Source organism: Sinocyclocheilus rhinocerous, unplaced genomic scaffold (assembly GCF_001515625.1).
Source record: "Sinocyclocheilus rhinocerous isolate Xijiao unplaced genomic scaffold, SAMN03320098_v1.1 scaffold263, whole genome shotgun sequence".
Lineage (NCBI taxonomy): Eukaryota > Metazoa > Chordata > Actinopteri > Cypriniformes > Cyprinidae > Sinocyclocheilus > Sinocyclocheilus rhinocerous.
Window position 1 is genome coordinate 1129221 of NW_015645086.1, and position 18075 is coordinate 1147295.

The following is an 18075-nucleotide window of genomic DNA, read 5'->3' on the forward strand; positions in this document are numbered from 1 at the left end:
GGTATATAAGTCCAATATGCTAATGTTCTATGTTGTTTTTAGAAGTTTTTAATGTATTTTTAGGTGATTTTGAAAGTATTCTAGTGTTCTAAATGGTTGCTAGGGTGTTGCTATGTGGTTGTTATGATGTTCTAGGTGGTTGCTAGGGCTATTTTGTGGGTAGTGGAGTATTTTATGTGGTTGCTAGTGTGTTACTATGTGTTATGATGTAATGGGTGGTTGCTAGGGTTATTATGTGGGTAGTGGAGTATTCTGGGTGGTTGCTATGGTGTTTCTATGTGGGTGGCAGGGTGATCTAGGTGTTTTTTTTGCCTAGACCTCACCTGTTTCGTTTGTTTAATCATCCAGAGGCAAATTTAATTAGTAATTAGTACTTCTAACATTAAACTTGGATTGATACAATTATTTTAACATTTAAAAAAAGACTCTTCGGCTTCACAAGTATTATGTTGTGTAGGATGATATTCACAGATGATCACTGGAGATGCCCATTTTACCTGAAGACAATGACTGTGGAGTGAGGGACTCCAGTGGCTGTATGTGATGGTGCCAGCTTATTGAAGCTGTGGCTATGGCACCTAACGGGCACACGCTGCATTTCTCGCCAGCTGTCCAAACAGGGTCCAGAGAGAGAGCCAGAGAGAGTGGAAAAGAGTGCTAAACTCCTCTACCTCTCTGCCAAATGGAAAAGCGCACCTCCAAACACAAAGCTGCATTATGCTCCTCTGCTGTGGGACGTCACACAGTTAAAACCAAACCAAACCCAGTGTACAAACATGCTGCATGATGAGTTTGTGCTGTCTGTTAGTCCTGAGCCTCATCAGAAGTGATAACATACAAATTAGTATTTGAGGAGGACATGTGGCTGTCAGATATTTTGTAGTCAAGCGCTACACAGTGGGCTTGCTATGTAGAGTTGTTTGTTTGAACCAAAGTGTCCTCATCAAGTTTCTCACCGCAAGATGTGCCACTTTCAGATAAAAGGTTTGTCGGGTTTTTGTTTTTGTTCTCAGCATTGAAAAATGAGCTGCTGTACATGGAAAGAGAGACAGATGGCTGACATCCAGAGGAGAGTTCAGGTCAGTGAAGGGAATCGGGCGGAAGAGCAGAACGCAAGAGAAGATTTATTTGGAAAAATAGTGAACTAATGACAAAATGACAGATTACAGACGGTGACTGAGAGAGAAGCATGAGTTTAGCGACAAATACAGTACAAAGCCTTTTTTTTTATTTTTTTTTTTTAATGTTGTGTTTGTGTTTTCCAGGCGGGGAAGGGCGAGCCCCACGTCTTCAAAGAAAAGACCTTCAAAAAGAAGCGGCAGTGTGGGGTGTGCAGGCAGAGCGTGGAGAATTTGGGCTCTTTTTGTCGAGGTGAGTGACATCTGACCATTTCAGCCTTTATCTCATTTTTTTGTTTTAACTTTTGTTGCCAAGGACCCACAAATATGGTGATCCCCTTGTGAGATTTTCATGTATGAAAATGTATTTTTGTCTCACAATTTATACTGAGAAGAAGCATATTTTTTTTATTGTGAAATTAAATAATTGGCTTTAATATTACTGTACTAAATAAAAATTATGAAAAAATATTATCTGGACAATATTTACACTTAATATAAAGTATTTTTAGAGTTAGTATATTACTGAAGAGAAAATAACCTATTTAAAATGTACAGTGTATTTGCATTATTTTTTATTTTTCACACTAAATCCTGTTCCAGTTTTGCAGTTAACGTTGACAGCCCTAAAAAATATTCTGTAAAATCTTTCCATGCAAGTGATGTTATTGGAAATAAAACTGAAAAACTTCTAATAAATAAATGAAAATGAAATAAATAGGTTTATGTTGAAGTACTCTTGGTGACCACTGATTTAGAAGAAAGATTTTAGATGCTATTTTGATACTTCTCATACCTGATAAAACTCCCATAAATTATGTTACATCTTATTGTTCACTAGGGGGTTCCATAATATTCTCTGTATGCCACTAATGCCTAATGAAACCATATCAGACTTATTCAGTATTCCTCCCTAACCAACACATTTACCTTTCTTTACCGCCCACAGTCTGCAAAACAGCTACTCATAAGAAATGCGAAGCCAAGGTAAGAACATTTCTCCCATTTCTCACCAGGTCATAATGAATTTATCAATGTCTCTTTCACTCCCTCTTCAGATTAACATGGGCGTATTAAATGGGAGTTTATGTATTTAAAGGCTAGCTCTCTCTCTGTGTTTCCTGCACTGAAGGCCTCCCTGTGTTGGGGCGGCAGTGTTGGCAGCCGCACCCCTGCACCACACAGCCGTAGTGAAAGACTCATTGATAAGGCCAATGGATGCCAGCGCTGGCACACCCATATCAGAGCACCCTGGGATCTAGAGTCCCAAGCTAAGCTGTAAAGCTATTTGCTTCATTCACAGTTGCTGACATTGTATAGAGTAACTACTGTGATACCCAGTTTTATATAACCTTATTCGTCACTCCTTGGCACTGGCAAAAGTTTGGTCAATGTGCAAAGAAACAGTGAGAGGTTTAAACATGCCACATTGTTATTCAATCAGCAAATCACCAACCCACTGAAACACTCTTTACGACACAGAGTGTCATGCTAGGAGTTGAGCTCACTTGCTGAATAGGATAATTTTCAGGCATGAGTTCCTACAATGACTAGGCTAAATGATTATGTGGAATGAATGCATTTCAATGATTATGAGGAATCAGGGCTCAAGATCTACATTTTACCAGACAGAATTCACTTTTTGAGAAAACTGACCTGCCATGAATATTTATTTATTTATTTTTTAAATAAATGTGTTATTGTAGCCATAAATGTATAAAAGTTTTTCCTTGAAAGGTTGTATGTTTGAATCCCACAACAGGCTATCAGTTGGATTATTTACAGTGGGTATAGAAAAGAATCACCCCCTTTAAAATAATCACATTTTGTTGCTTTACAGCCTGAAATGAAGACAGACACGGTTTTTGTTTTATCCAGCTGTATTTACTCAGTGCAACTTATAACATCCAAGTGAAAGATATAACACCAACATGACAGAAAAAAATAAAAAGCCAGAATCACTGAGTTAGAAAAAGGATCACCCCCTTGTGTCAGTATTTTGTTGAACCACCTTTTGCTTTAATTACAGCCTTTAGTCTGAGAAACAGTGAGAGGTTTAAACATGCCACATTGTTATTCAATCAGCAAATCACCAACCCACTGAAACACTCTTTACGACACAGAGTGTCATGCTAGGAGTTGAGCTCACTTGCTGAATAGGATAATTTTCAGGCATGAGTTCCTACAATGACTAGGCTAAATGATTATGTGGAATGAATGCATTTCAATGATTATGAGGAATCAGGGCTCAAGATCTACATTTTACCAGACAGAATTCACTTTTTGAGAAAACTGACCTGCCATGAATATTTATTTATTTATTTTTTAAATAAATGTGTTATTGTAGCCATAAATGTATAAAAGTTTTTCCTTGAAAGGTTGTAGGTTTGAATCCCACAACAGGCTATCAGTTTGATTATTTACAGTGGGTGTAGAAAAGAATCACCCCCTTTAAAATAATCACATTTTGTTGCTTTACAGCCTGAAATGAAGACAGACACGGTTTTTGTTTTATCCAGCTGTATTTACTCAGTGCAACTTATAACATCCAAGTGAAAGATATAACACCAACATGACAGAAAAAAATAAAAAGCGAGAATCACTGAGTTAGAAAAAGGATCACCCCCTTGTGTCAGTATTTTGTTGAACCACCTTTTGCTTTAATTACAGTCTTTAGTCTGTTGGGTTATGTCTCTGTTGCTACTTTGCACATCTAGACTTTGCAATATTTGCTCACTCTTCTTTGCAGAACTTAAGTGCTTAAGTTCAGTTCAATTTAATGGTGAGCGTTTGTGGACTGCAGTCTTCAAGTCATTCCACAGATTTTCAGTGGGGTTTAAGTCTGGGCTCTGATTTAGGTTTGATTCCCAAAACAGGCCATCGCTTTGATTGCTTTTGTTTTTCATAATTTCAGCTGTCATAAAATGATTTTTATGAATTATTGAATTTTAAGAATGAAAGAAGCATCTAATTGTAAATACTTAGGTACAATGGGTATAATTCTCAGCTTATAATCGAAAGGTTGTAGGTTTGAATCCCACAATCACAGTTCTGGGTGAGATGCAATTCTCTGTTGGTTCATCACATCTGATGATTTATTTGTCCCACTGCTTAATCTAAGGATTGATCAGTGGTTAACTGATCATTTGTCAAGATTCATGCATAAACATTCTTTTCATCAGATATCTGGGAGATTAATAGTTTAGTGAGAGAACTTAAGAGCAGCATGGGAACTGTATGGATATAGCAACCTATTTTCCCACATGTATTTTGTTACCCAACTAAAGCATGTTTAAGTAATCTTTTGATTAACCTGGTTTTATATGTTCAGTGACAAGTTCATGTACCAGTCATGACCATTCAAAACCCTCGATGTTGGCTGTGATAGTCATCAGCTTTGCCCTAGTAGGGAGTGGCCACCCTCTCTAGAGAACATGAGCTTTAAAAAAAACTGAAAACCTTAGCGGCCCTCTAGAGCGTCAACCAGCCCTCCCACTCTTAGCACCTCGCAAGACAGGGCAAAGACAGATTTCAAGAACACTTAAGCCCTCTTAGGTCAGAATGCCATGGCATAGGTCCAAGTCATGGGTCCAAGAAGTGTCCGGCAAACTCTTGCTCCATATTAAAGTGCTATCACAAAAATGTAAGACAGCATTGAGTTCAAAAATCAAAACACTGAGCACTCCTGCAATGCAAACCTCACTTTTAAAATGATTACACACTGTATTTGACCCTAAACAGTACTTCATTTCAGAGTATAACCTGCAGATGTTTTATTTGGCGCAGCAGAAATCAACGTAAGCCCTTCTCCTCTGCTCTTTAATATAGAAAATCCACTCAAACACCATTCTGCTGTTTCATGTTGCTCTCTTAAGCTGTTGTCCCCTCCCTGGGCTCTGTCGCATTATTCGATGTGAATGGTTTTTTATTCACCTCCTCATAGCACTGGCCTTATTGGATTGTACACAGATTTAGAATTGCACGCTTAGATGGCTTCATCTGTGAATTGAATAGGAATGTCCATATGTTGAAAGCTAACAGTTCTGTTATAAATACAGATATGTGGACCATAGAGAATAGGAAAGGAGCCAAATAATTTATAGAGGAAGCACTCTCAGACACGAATGGCTAGTTAACTTCATCAGCCATTGGGGAGTTATTAAACTCCTACTCCAAACACTTGAGTCGTAGAAGTCCTTATAGAGTTCCTTATTGAAGTAGAGTGTGATGACAGTTTGAGATGTGATGTCTGGCCATGTTTTACCTGTTTATGGCAGTTTCTCAATAAACAGTGTTGTAGTTTGTTGCTTGGGTAATGTAGGGATTGGTCAGGGTGGTCATCCACCAACCTTTACTCATTGCTCTTTTGATTTAAGATATTTATATCCATCATTGTTTGGTTCAAATATTCCCTTGAGTTGTACCGTAGAGATGAGCTGGCTGTGCATGCTCTGTAACCAATAAACATAGTTTAACAAAAGTCTCAGACCTCACTGGTCTGTTAATGTTTTTTACTTTTACCCACTTACATGGAAAAACCCCAGTTCAATTTTCCCGAAATGCATTTCCTGAAAACAGAGATGAAAGGGAATTATCGTCAGTACAGCTCTCTTTGTTTGTGTGCCTGTCGGGTATGATACAACCTCATCTACAACCTTAAACCACAGGATATAACCTCCAGCCCACTAACAAGCAATTGACTCATCTTTAACTTGCTTTTAGCATTTAGGATGAAGCTTAGCTGTCACTGAGTCAAGCTGACCCTGCATGACAAATCACAGTTCAAGAGTCACAATTTGTCACAGCTGTGGAGGATGTCATGAGGCTTTAGACTGAAAGTTTGAAATTTAAGTTGCATTTCAGCAGGCTCAAAAATAATCCAAGATGGCAGAAGCGACGACCTTCACTCAATACCGAAAAACATTGATAAAAATCTTAGAAAATTTTTTTTTGTGCCTATTAGAGTATTACGGCTTTAACTTAGTAACATGCTAACAAAAACTCTATTATTTAAGACTATTGCTAGCCAAGTTTCCCAATGCAGAGCGCTAGTAGTGTGGCAAGTGAAGTTGCTGTTTATGTTCGAAATCATTTACTTTTGAGTGTCCATGACAGTTAGTATGCTGTCTTACCACATAAAGTCAAAACTCTGTGTATTTTTGTTTTTTTCCATGCATCCTATGAGCGGCAGGATCTTATCTATGTGCCAGAGTGGAAAATTCAGTCCATGGAGAAAAAGAGACGGAGGAATAGATGGCAGAGAACACCGTCAGAGGAAGAATCATTTCCGCCACTTTTCAAGGCAAAAGGGATCCTGTTTCCCATGGTACTGGTGGCTGAAGTGGGATATGAACTGGTATAAATGAGGGAAGTGAATGGGTGGGCTCTTCCAGTAAATCGTTCATTTCATCTCCCCTCTTTATGAGCTCATCAATGCCATGTGTTTCCCAAACTTCGCTCAGGCCAGTGTGTGTATATATATGACTCTAACTATGTGTGTCTCAGCTTTGTCCAGCAGTTCTAGTTTCGTTTTGCATCATTTAGAGGTTGGCTTTCTGACTCAGAGGTCTGGATTATATCCGACTCCTAATGTTGGGTAACAAGGAGAGGTATATGCCAAAAAACAGAGCTAAAAAGGTATAAAACCATGAAGGAATCAACCGCGGATGCAGTCTAGGATGCTGTATCATGCCATTTAAGCAAAGCATGAGATTTTTCTGTCCTCCACTTGCAAGACTTCTGTTTGAGTTATAACAGTAATTTTGAAGATCAGTTTTCTTTATTGAAGAACTGAAACATGACTCCAATAGCAAACTGAAGAGCAAATGTTGACCTGAAGGTACAGCTGATGTGTTGGCAGATGCTGTTTGAACACATACAAATAGATGATGATACATGTTGATTATCTATCTATCTATCTATCTATCTATCTATCTATATAGTCTGATTCTATCTATCTATCTATCTATCTATCTATCTATATAGTCTGATTCTATCTATCTATCTATCTATCTATATAGTCTGATTCTATCTATCTATCTATCTATCTATCTATCTATCTATCTATCTTCTGATTATTTCTATATCTATCTATCCATCCATCCATAATCTGATTCTATCTATCTATCTATCTATCTATCTATCTATCTATCTGTCTGTCTGTCTGTCTGTCTGTCTGTCTGTCTGTCTATCTATCTTCTACACTGCCTATATATTAATTAATATTGAAGCTTATCTAAATATGTATATTTTGAATTATTTAATAGATAGGACTCAAAAAAGATAAGCTTATTGTCATTGACTCACTATTTCTAAGATAACTAATTAAATTAGTGTTTATTATTCTATCAAAAAAAAAAAAGTCAAGCTGCCATGAGTTTAACATTGCATTTTGTCATCAGTTTAATTGGCACCATATGGAAACCATCCATATGCATAACTTTCAAGTGAAGAAAGATGTCTATAACATCAGTACATTCTCCAATATGTCCACGTCTTTGTATTTATAGCGTCCATAAAGAATTGTATAAACACATGAGATCAGAACAACTGCGGCATGTCGTTGTCTCATTAAAGAAGCCATGCTAGCAGAGGTGGGATTTTTCCATTGCTGATATCTACTGATTGTGTTCTGTTAATTGTTTAGATTTGTTTCCATTTGCAGGGAATGTATTTACTTCTGTTTATTCATATCTAATCTCTTTGATTGGCTGCTTCACTCTAGAGATTTGTGATTCCTGTTTAGTTTGGCAATAAGACAATAGAAGGGGTGATATAATACCGAAACTCCTGTTAGAGAGCCTAAAGGAGAAAGATAGTGAGTTAATTAGTGAATGATTACAGCTCTGATCTGTGTATACTATACACATGTTGTCTGCTGGAGTTTGGAGAATATCTCAGTTATGGATCTCCATGTAGGGAATCAATCCAAATAAAAAGATGTAATCGTGGTGTATGTGAAAGCAGACCTCTGTGTATTCCCAGCCTCTCCCGCGGGATCTGCTCAAAGCTGAGTGTGTGTTAACATGCTCACAGCTGCTCGAGGCTTGAGATCATGTTAACACACACTAAATCACAGCCAATTAAGGAATAGAGAAGGACTTGACATCTGTCTCATGCTAATGTCTAATATATTTAATATAATATATATCATATATTTTTATTCTTAATTGTTTACAATGCAGTAATGGGTACGGTTCTTTATTGTCATAAAAAAAGAACATCATGCAACAAAAAAAAAAGGTCTAAGACTAGGCTTAATTTTCTTATAAGACTTCATTAAGGCTGTTTCTGTTTGTCAGTGAAGAACACGTGTAAAGCCAGTATTTGCTCCTTCTGGGACCCCTGCATTCTGCTCGGACTAATTGCAGTAATTACTCTGTTTACACCCGAGCCCACCGTCCAGCCTCGATCTCCTCCCACGCTTCCTCCACCGCTCTGACATCCCTCCATCTCTCTCCCCCTCCTTCCTCCATTTCCTCTGCTCTCATGTTCATCTCCACCCTTCGTTTATTCCTGCACTGGTTACAGTATGACTGCTTGTTATATATCCGTCTCTTGCCATCCTCTGATCTGCACTCCCTCTCTCTAGCCTCGCTTTTATCTCTACATGCATCTCCAGACCCCAACACACATGTGCAAGGAACATTTCCTCTCTGCCTCCGAGGAACTCTTTAAAAAGCCTCACACCTCTACGAACAGGAAACGAGTGCAGAGCGGATGAAGCAGCTGCTACTGAGATGACAATATCAAAGTCCATATCAGGAGAAATCAGTCCAGGAACTTCCTAGATGCTGAGCCTAAAAAATATTCAATCCTGTATATTTTTATTCTTAATTGTTTACAATGCAGTAATGGGTACGGTACTTTATTGTCATAAAAAAAGAACATCATGCAAAAAAAAAAAAGGTCGAAGACTAGGCTTAAGTTTCTTATAAGACTTCATTAAGGCTGTTTCTGTTTGTCAGTGAAGAACATGTGTAAAGCCAGTATTTGCTCCTTCTGGGACCCCTGCATTCTGCTCGGATTAATTGCAGTAATTACTCTGTTTACACCCGAGCCCACCGTCCAGCCTCGCTCTCCTCCCACGCTTCCTCCACCGCTCTGACATCCCTCCATCTCTCTCCCCCTCCTTCCTCCATTTCCTCTGCTCTCATGTTCATCTCCACCCTTCGTTTATTCCTGCACTGGTTACAGTATGACTGCTTGTTATATATCCGTCTCTTGCCATCCTCTGATCTGCACTCCCTCTCTCTAGCCTCGCTTTTATCTCTACATGCATCTCCAGACCCCAACACACATGTGCAAGGAACATTTCCTCTCTGCCTCCGAGGAACTCTTTAAAAAGCCTCACACCTCTACGAACAGGAAACGAGTGCAGAGCGGATGAAGCAGCTGCTACTGAGATGACAATATCAAAGTCCATATCAGGAGAAATCAGTCCAGGAACTTCCTAGATGCTGAGCCTAAAAAATATTCAATCCTGTTAATCTCTGTGGAAAACCTACACATACACTACTGTTCAAAAGTTTGGAGTTGGTAAATTTTGGGGGTAAAATATATGGGTTTTTATGCTCACCAAGGCTGCATTTATTTGATCAAAAATACAGTAAAAACAGTAATATTGTGAAATATTATTACAATTCAAAATAACTTTTCTATTTGAATAGATTTTAAAATGTAATTTATTTCTGTGATAGTAAAGCTGAATTTTCAGCATCTTTACTCCAGTCTTCAGTGTCACATGATCCTCCAGAAACCATTCTAACAATCTGATTTGCTGCTCAAGAAACATTTCTTATTATTATCAATGTTGAAAACAGTTGTGCTGCTTAATATTTTTGGAATCTGTCACTGTCACATATATATATAATATGCTCACATTCACTGTTATTTGTATGCCTAATATGCAGAAAATGCAAAACGTTTCTTGTCTTGTAACATTCAGTTAGGAATTCCATGAGTCACATATGATACAGTACCATATATTAAATGTTTTATTTATTTTTTATGATATAAAATATTTTGTGGTTTCAGCCTTAATTAGTATTAGTACAATTAACTTTAAGCGAGTGCTGGATGATGGCAAGGATAATCTCAATGTAAAAATAGGGCAAAGGAGCACAATAAATATCTCGATAAATCAAAGAACCATCAATATTTTAAATGTTTTATTTATTTTTTATGATATAAAATATTTTGTGGTTTCAGCCCTAATTAGTATATATTAGTACGATTAACTTTAAGCGAGTGCTGGATGATGGCAAGGATAATCTCAATGTAAAAATAGGGCAAAGGAGCACAATAAATATCTCGATAAATCAAAGAACCATCAAAATCCGCTGATAACTGATATGCTAAGAGGTTTAAAGTAGTGATGTGCAAAATATATTGGCTATTTTGGGCATCACTACTTTAAACATCCTACAGGTTGTGTTGTGAACAAGCATACAGCATTTCTTACTCCAAGCGTGACGTCAGTAATGAGCTCAGCCGTGTTTCGTTTGGAACTCTGATTTGGTCACTTTGAGTCACTCTAGAGTCAAAACACATCCCTGTCACGTAAATAACCTTCCTTACTACTGCTGTGGTATTACACTTGGCACGTGTACTCGCCTGTGGACCGCGCCTCACCCTAAACGTCCCATTACATGTGGGAACAAGTTCCTCTGGGCTCGCAGCAGAACACAGGGGCACAGAACAGGGGGCTGCTGTTACTTCAGAGACAGATGGAGAGAGGGAAATAAGAATAAGAATAATGGATAAAAAAAGCGGGATGAAAGTCGTGCGTAAGATTTGGCCCTACAGATGGGATTCAGAGTTTGTTCTGGCTGCAGGCCGGCCGGTCTGAGGGAGGTGGAGCGGATTGGCATTTTGTTAAATGAGGGAATAATGAAAAGCTGAAAGTGTGGATTGGATAAGGAGAAAGAAAAGTCAGAGCGAGTGATGGAGAGAGAGAAAGAAGGTTACATGCTGGAAGAAACAAAAGAGTGTTGGCGTGGAGGAGAGGAAAAAGATTAGCGAGAGGAAAGAGAGTATTTTGGATGCAGCAACAAAAATTCACCATGGTAACCATAGTTTCCACCAAAATAGCATGGTCGACTTGCTACACTTATTCGTGGCTGTTGCTCATTCTTCGGGATCTGAACAAACCCATAATCCTTCATATTAAACTATGGCACATAGCTCGTCCAGCACTTTTTGTGCTACGGACACATGAGTGATACCTCAAATATTGTTTGGAAGAGATGTGATATTACTTTTTTCAGCAGACAGACTGTTGGACAATGAAAAAAATCCCATAAGAACACATATCTATACTTGGGTGGAGGCCTCTTTTGATGTGGTCTGTAAGCAACCACCAAGAACATCCTACCCACCATCTACAGCAGTAACATGCTAAAAAACACCTTAGTGACCCGAAAAATGGCACATTTCCTTTAGAAAATGTAAAAAATCTGGTAACATGGTATTAGTCACCAATGTGACTAAAAAAACCCCGACATTGTATAAAACAGAATAAGGGTGAATTCATGTATTATTATTTCTTAGTAGTAAAAATAAACACTAATGTACACTTCAGAATATAGAGTCAGTAAGGTTTTTTGAAGAAATGAATACTTTTATTTAGCAAGTGATATTTATAAAGACATTTATGACAAGCGATAAGACATTTATAATGTTTCAAAACATTAAAACAATAAATGCTGTTCCTTTGAACTTTCTATTCATTAAAAAAAACCTTGAAAAAATGTCAGTTTTCACAGAAATAATTAAGCAGCACAACTGCTGATAATAATAAGAAATATTTCTTCAAATCAGCATATTAGAATGATTTCTGAAGGATCGTGTGACACTGAAGACTGGAGTAATGACTGCACATTAAATATGAATAAATACAATATATTTTTAAAATATATATATATAAATATATTAAACTGTTGTAATGTTACATTGTAATATTACTGTTTTTACTGTATTTTAATCAAATAAATGCAGCTTTGTTGAGCATAAGATATTTATATACAAAAACAACAACAACAACAACAACAATTTAAAAAATCTTACCAACCTCAATCTTTTGAACGATACTGTATTTTGGTGGAAACTGCGCTGCATTTTTGTAAGTGAAGACCAAACTGCAGTTAAAGAGGAAGAGAAAGGGTGAACAAGTGCTGCATGAAAACATGAACAGGATGAATGAGGAAATGTTTATGGAATGATTGACATGCAGAGAAAAAAGGAATGGTTCGATGGAAGCAGGGGGGAAAATTACCAGAGGAATCAGGAAAATGTTCCCAGGGAATCAAAAAAAAAAGAGCAAGAGGGGCATTGAAGAAGAAACATCTGCTCATAGCGACAGAACCTAAGGGAGTGTGAGGGTCAGTAATAGGCTCTCAGCAGCTGATGTCTTTAACACAGAGGCAGTGATATCTTTTACACCCGGTAAAAATAGTTACACTGTGTTTCACTTCCCTTACAGCATTACAGGCAGGTTGTGCAGGAAGAAATAGAGAGAGATTTCTTGTCTTTATATACCATTGGGAAGATGTTCTTTTCCACTGGAGTGAAATATTATCTTCTGAGTTCTGTCCACTGCGTTTTGAGACATAATCGTTCACTTTCTTCAAATGTGACGGCAGCTTTTTTTAGCCAAGAAAAAAGGAAACTTGATATTATAATGGGATCCCACCTAGCAACACACAGAAACATCAATGCGAACAAACACGGCCTATTGGGGTAGTAGTGCACTGTTTACTGCACAGTATGCACTGGATACCCCTTAAAAATTGTTTTTTTACATTTCAAATTAAATACTGTAAAATCAAATAATGAGTCGAGAAAGAAATGTTAACAAGTTCTGCTGATATATCAGATGCATTCATCAAACTGGAAATAGAGGGTCAAGTTTAATGGAAAGTTTAACATTATGTTCAAACGTTTGAGGTCAATAGGATTTTATTTGAAATAAATTAATACTTTTATTCAGCAAGGATGCATTGACCAAAAGTTACAAAAGATTTCTGTTTCAAATAAAGGCTGTTCTTTTGAACTTTCCTCAATTAGCCCTAAAAAGAATGGTGTAAAAATCTGGTAACATGGTATTAGCCACCAATGTCATCATTTAGAATGTTAAATATGACACTGCATAAGGGAGATTAAAGGAAAATTCATTATCATTTCTATGAGGTCAGTAAGATTTTATTTTAAATAAATTAATACTTTTATTCAGCAAGGATGCTTTTGTAATCTTGAAAAAAAAAAATCCAATTAAGCAGCACAATTGTTTCCAACATTGATAATAATAATAAATGTTTCTTGAGCAGCAAATCAGCATTTTAGAATAATTTCTGGAGGATCATGTGACACTGAAGACTGGAGTAATGATGCTGAAAATTCAGCTTTACCATCACTGGAATAATTGACATTTTTAAATATATTAAAATAAATTTTAAAAAACAGTTATTTATATTGTAATATTTCTCAATTTTACTGTTTTTACTGTAATTTTGATCACATAGCAGCCTTGGTGAGCATAAGCAACTTGTTGCAAAAAAAATCAAATTTTATCTAATGTAATATTTTATACAACTTTTGACAGTCCATTTGAATAATACTGTAATTACCATGTAATTATAATGTACTCTGAATCTATATTGTGCATTGCACATTTTTGCAAATGTAGCTGGTCATCCAGGTGTATGTGTTCATTCATAAATTCACACGCAGTAAACTTGATTAGTGTAGTGGTGTGCTGTTCTGAACTTACTCATAGACTCATGTGAGCTACTAAAACTCATTCTGTACATATAATCGAGAGAGAATTTGATTGGACAAAAGGACAAGCCCATGATTGCAGGATGAGTCATCAGTACTTTTGGACCATTTTTGGTCAAATGGTTAAATGTTAACTTTTCGGACATTCTAGCATGTAGCTACTTTAGCATATAGATAACCTCAATGCTAACAGACATGCTAAAAGCCACAGAGCTCAGTGTTGGCATTTATATGGAGACACAAATACCCAAACACCCAAGTCCCTCCATCCTCCAGAGCCTCATAAGTTGTGGTTCATTGTCTTGTTGAACAAAAACACAATCTTTTAATAACTCTCTTTCTCACTCCCTAGACTCACACAAACACACACATAGACAGTTGTAGGTCAAGGCCTAGTGTAGCGTCTGTGCGCTTCTCCCTGCCTCAGCCCTTTTCCTGAGGCCAAACAAACAGGGCAGGACTGGGCAGGGGATGTGTGGGGAGGGGAGGGGGGATGCTTCATGTTACGTAAGCGTGAATGTCATCGCACACACACACACACACGGTTTCCCGCCTGCTGTAAGCACGCTAATGACTCCTCCGCCCCCTTTACCCTGTGCGACAAAACATGTAGACATGTAAACATGTCTGCGTGTCTGTCGGTTGCCCGTCATAAACATACTGTACCACAATTTATGTTGTTGTGTCCTGTTATTTTGTACGAGATCATGCGAGAGGAATGTGCATACTAATGTGTTTGGTTACTGCCCATCACCCACAATCCCTTGCATCTCACTTTTTCTCCAGTCTCAGTGTTATCAGTAGATAGTTTGCTTATCTGTTGCTTTGGGGAAGCATTTCCTTCTCCCGATCCCAACAGATCCCTCTTCACCACTCCCTTCCCCTCATCCCGGGACGGAGCGGGGAACGACGACAGGGTTAAGAGCGAATGTGCCTGCGGTGAACGGTGGAGGAGATACAAAATTTGGATTTGAGTCATGTTCCTTTTCTCTGTTTCAGATCAACACAGCCTGCATCCCAGCGCAGCCCTCCGAACTGGTAAGACTTTTTCTTTCCTTCCTTTTATTTGTTGTATTTTCATTCAATGCATCTCAACATTGTTCTTACTTCTTACATTTATACCAGCAGGATCTCTTTCCCTCTCATTGGATAACTCACTGATTACTTTCTTGTTCATTTACTTATTCGTTTATTCACTTTTTCACTCCCTTTTTCATTCACACGATAGTAAAAAGTGGTAAAATGACTTTACTGTCACACTTGATGTCTGAAAATCATGTAAAGCTTTGTTCAAAACTTTTATTGCACTACTGTTAAAAATGATGGCATGGTACAATTTCTTTTAATGTTTTTGAAGGCTGTTATGCTCACCAAGAATACAATAAAAAAATACAGTAAAAATAGTAATATTGTGAAATATTGTTACAATTTACAGTTTTCTATTTGAATATATTTTAAAGTGTAATTTTTTCCTGCGATGCAAAGCTGAATTTTCAGCATCATTACTCCAGTCTTCAGTGTCACATGATCCTCCAGAAATCATTCTGATGTGCTGATTTGCTGCTCAAGAAACATTTCTTAACATTATCAATGTTGAAGATGGTTATTCTGCTAAATATTGTGATATAATTTTTGTCTTTAGGTTGTTAGTTAGTTTCATTCTTTTCATTTAGTTTAGCTGTGTTGACACAGTACATACTGCACGATGCTTCTGGAAGTACTGATGATAAAATAGGACATATTTTTATGTTGTTGCTCTGTTTATGATGTTATATCCGTGTTCTCATCTGCTGCAGCGAAGGGGAACGTCCTCCTCTAGACACATTCAGCATCTGGTAAGAACTTGTTTTCCTCTCTTTCATTGTCTCTCACACTACTGGCACATGGCTGTTCCTCTACATCAGGGATTTTTGGTCAGTCCTTTTGACCTAAAACATTGATTGATATTTGAAGTGCCCACTGAGATTTTAAGTTAATATTTCAGTAATATTTACTCATATTTAATATTAGGTGTTCCTCTACACATCTGAGTGGCTTCTTCAGTTCATGAGCTCATTAGTAGTGAAGTCAATGGCAAACATCTTTGAACAGCAATAAATGTGTTCATTTGTTATAAGTGTGATGTCAGAAGTCACAGAGTCAGTATTTAATTTTCTGTATCCAGAGATGATCTTTCTGTGGTTCTGACTCAAGTCCACTGTTTAATCAGAACCATTAGTTTTCACTGTCTGAAGAATAAGAAGGTCTATTCTTCATTTTCTTTTGCTGTTAGGCCTCATACAGTGCTTCAGTTCTTACAGTGGCGATTATCTGTTTACATATCGCACATTAAGAGTAGAACAGAAATTAAGAACAAACATTTCTTAAATAAACCGAAAAGACAATCTTTTGTGTCAAGAGTTGACACTGTCAACTAAACAAGTTTTAGTTTATTGTGTCCAAACACAGTGGTATAATCTTATTTTGTCTTTTTCCAGGGCTCAACCAAGTCTCTGACCTACACCAAACAGAGAAACACTCTCCCGAGGTACGTTTGGCTGAAAAGACTTTTAAAGCATCAAATCTCAACCCATGAAGTTCAGCGATTGCTTCAGAAGTGGTTGAGCATGCTTGAGTTCTGAGACTTTATTTCCTCAGCTAATCTCTATTTATCTCAGATAAGTTACCTTGTCTCAGCTGGGTTTTATTCCGTTTGGATTTGATGTGAAAAGTCAAAAATCCCTTTTGGCCGCAGTGTGGAGTGGAGCAGAGAGCTAATATGTGTCAGCGTGCGTGGTTAGTTCAGCTGCACACCACCGACAGCTCAGCTGTGTTCAGTCAAACCCCAGCTATCCAATAAAATATAATTTACTGGACTTTCACATGATTCTTTATGATGATTCTAGTGGTTTTGTTTTGGAGAAGCTTTGCAATTCTGGTCAATGCGATAAATCAATAATTAATTTAATTTTAAATGACAAATTGTAAATATCAAATATTAAAATTCTGTTTTATTTTATGTGGGCCGAAAAAAAAAAAATAATAATTTTTTAAAATGCTAATTTAGGTGAATTCAGGCATCACAACTTTATAGTGGACAGGATAAAAAATAATTTTTATTTTGATATTTCCTAAAGATAACATTTAACAATTTTAAATCATAATTGTTAAATGTCAAATACTCAAACTATGTGTTATTTTATGTGGGGGGAAAAAGACAAGAATAAATAGTAAAGAATCAATGATATTGTTCATCCCTTTTTCTCAGCAGTTTTCCAGCCATCCCTTCTCGTAGCTTTTTCTATCTGGTCAAAGCAATTCCAGATGGTGGACATGGTATGAATTGGTAGACCATCTTGGTCAATGTAGATGTTTGTAGATCATCTTGGACCAGCAACAAGCCGGCTACTATGTTCCAAAAAAACAGCTTAACCACCTTAAACACTGAAATTGAAGTTTTGTGGCTTTCAATTGATGTCTATTAGCTTCTCAAGACATTTCACAGGATATTTAAGCTGGTTTTCCCCTCTCTCTCAGGAGCTTCAGCGTGGATCGGGTGATGGACAGAGTGATGGAGAGGCACTATGATTTCGACCTCACATACATCACGGAGAGGATCATCTCTGTCTTTTTCCCTCCTCTGCTGGAAGAACAGCGGTACCGCCTCAACCTCAGGGAGGTGGCAGCCATGCTCAAGTCCAAACACCAGGACAAGTTTCTGGTACGCGAATCAGCGTGTATTTACTGCATCTAAGGGAAGTTTACCTCGGGAAGCATTTTCATTGTTCTGGTCCATTTTCCTCCCACAGTTATTCAATCTGTCTGAGCGAAGGCGTGACATCACCCGTTTAATCCCAAAGGTAGGGGCTCCGCTTTTATGGTTTTCTGTGTTTATATTGATAGTTGCTTTGCGGCCGAACTTTTAAAGATCTGTTTACACCACCCAAGATTAAAAAGTCTCTCTTTGTCTCTCTCAGGTTCATGACTTCGGCTGGCCAGATATGCACGCTCCTCCTCTGGATAAGATCTGTGCCATGTGCAAAGCCATGGAGAACTGGCTGAACTCCGACCCCCAGCATGTGGTCGTTCTGCACTGTAAGGTCAGAGGTCATTGTAGTCTTAGGACAGTTCATGTCATGGTCACAGGAACTGACAGAGTACTAAAGGGTGCTGACGAGACCCTTAAGGACCACCCTGCGGA

At 37.7% G+C, this 18075-nt stretch overlaps 1 protein-coding gene across 7 annotated transcripts in view; it reads left to right on the plus strand.

The window, feature by feature from the left end:
* Positions 1-18075, plus strand: part of LOC107705704 (tensin-2-like) — a 47544-nt gene that overhangs the window by 15836 nt on the left and 13633 nt on the right. For 5 of the 7 annotated variants that reach the window (XM_016509119.1, XM_016509118.1, XM_016509120.1 and 2 more), the window contains exons 2-9: positions 1266-1371; positions 2068-2105; positions 14895-14933; positions 15692-15730; positions 16373-16422; positions 17412-17595; positions 17684-17734; positions 17852-17974. In XM_016509119.1, coding sequence (XP_016364605.1) covers positions 1266-1371; positions 2068-2105; positions 14895-14933; positions 15692-15730; positions 16373-16422; positions 17412-17595; positions 17684-17734; positions 17852-17974 — 630 coding nt within the window. Of the gene's footprint in view, positions 1-1013; positions 1080-1265; positions 1372-2067; positions 2106-14894; positions 14934-15691; positions 15731-16372; positions 16423-17411; positions 17596-17683; positions 17735-17851; positions 17975-18075 lie in introns of all 7 variants that reach the window. The other 2 variants (XM_016509122.1, XM_016509124.1) reach the window with 1 other exon arrangement.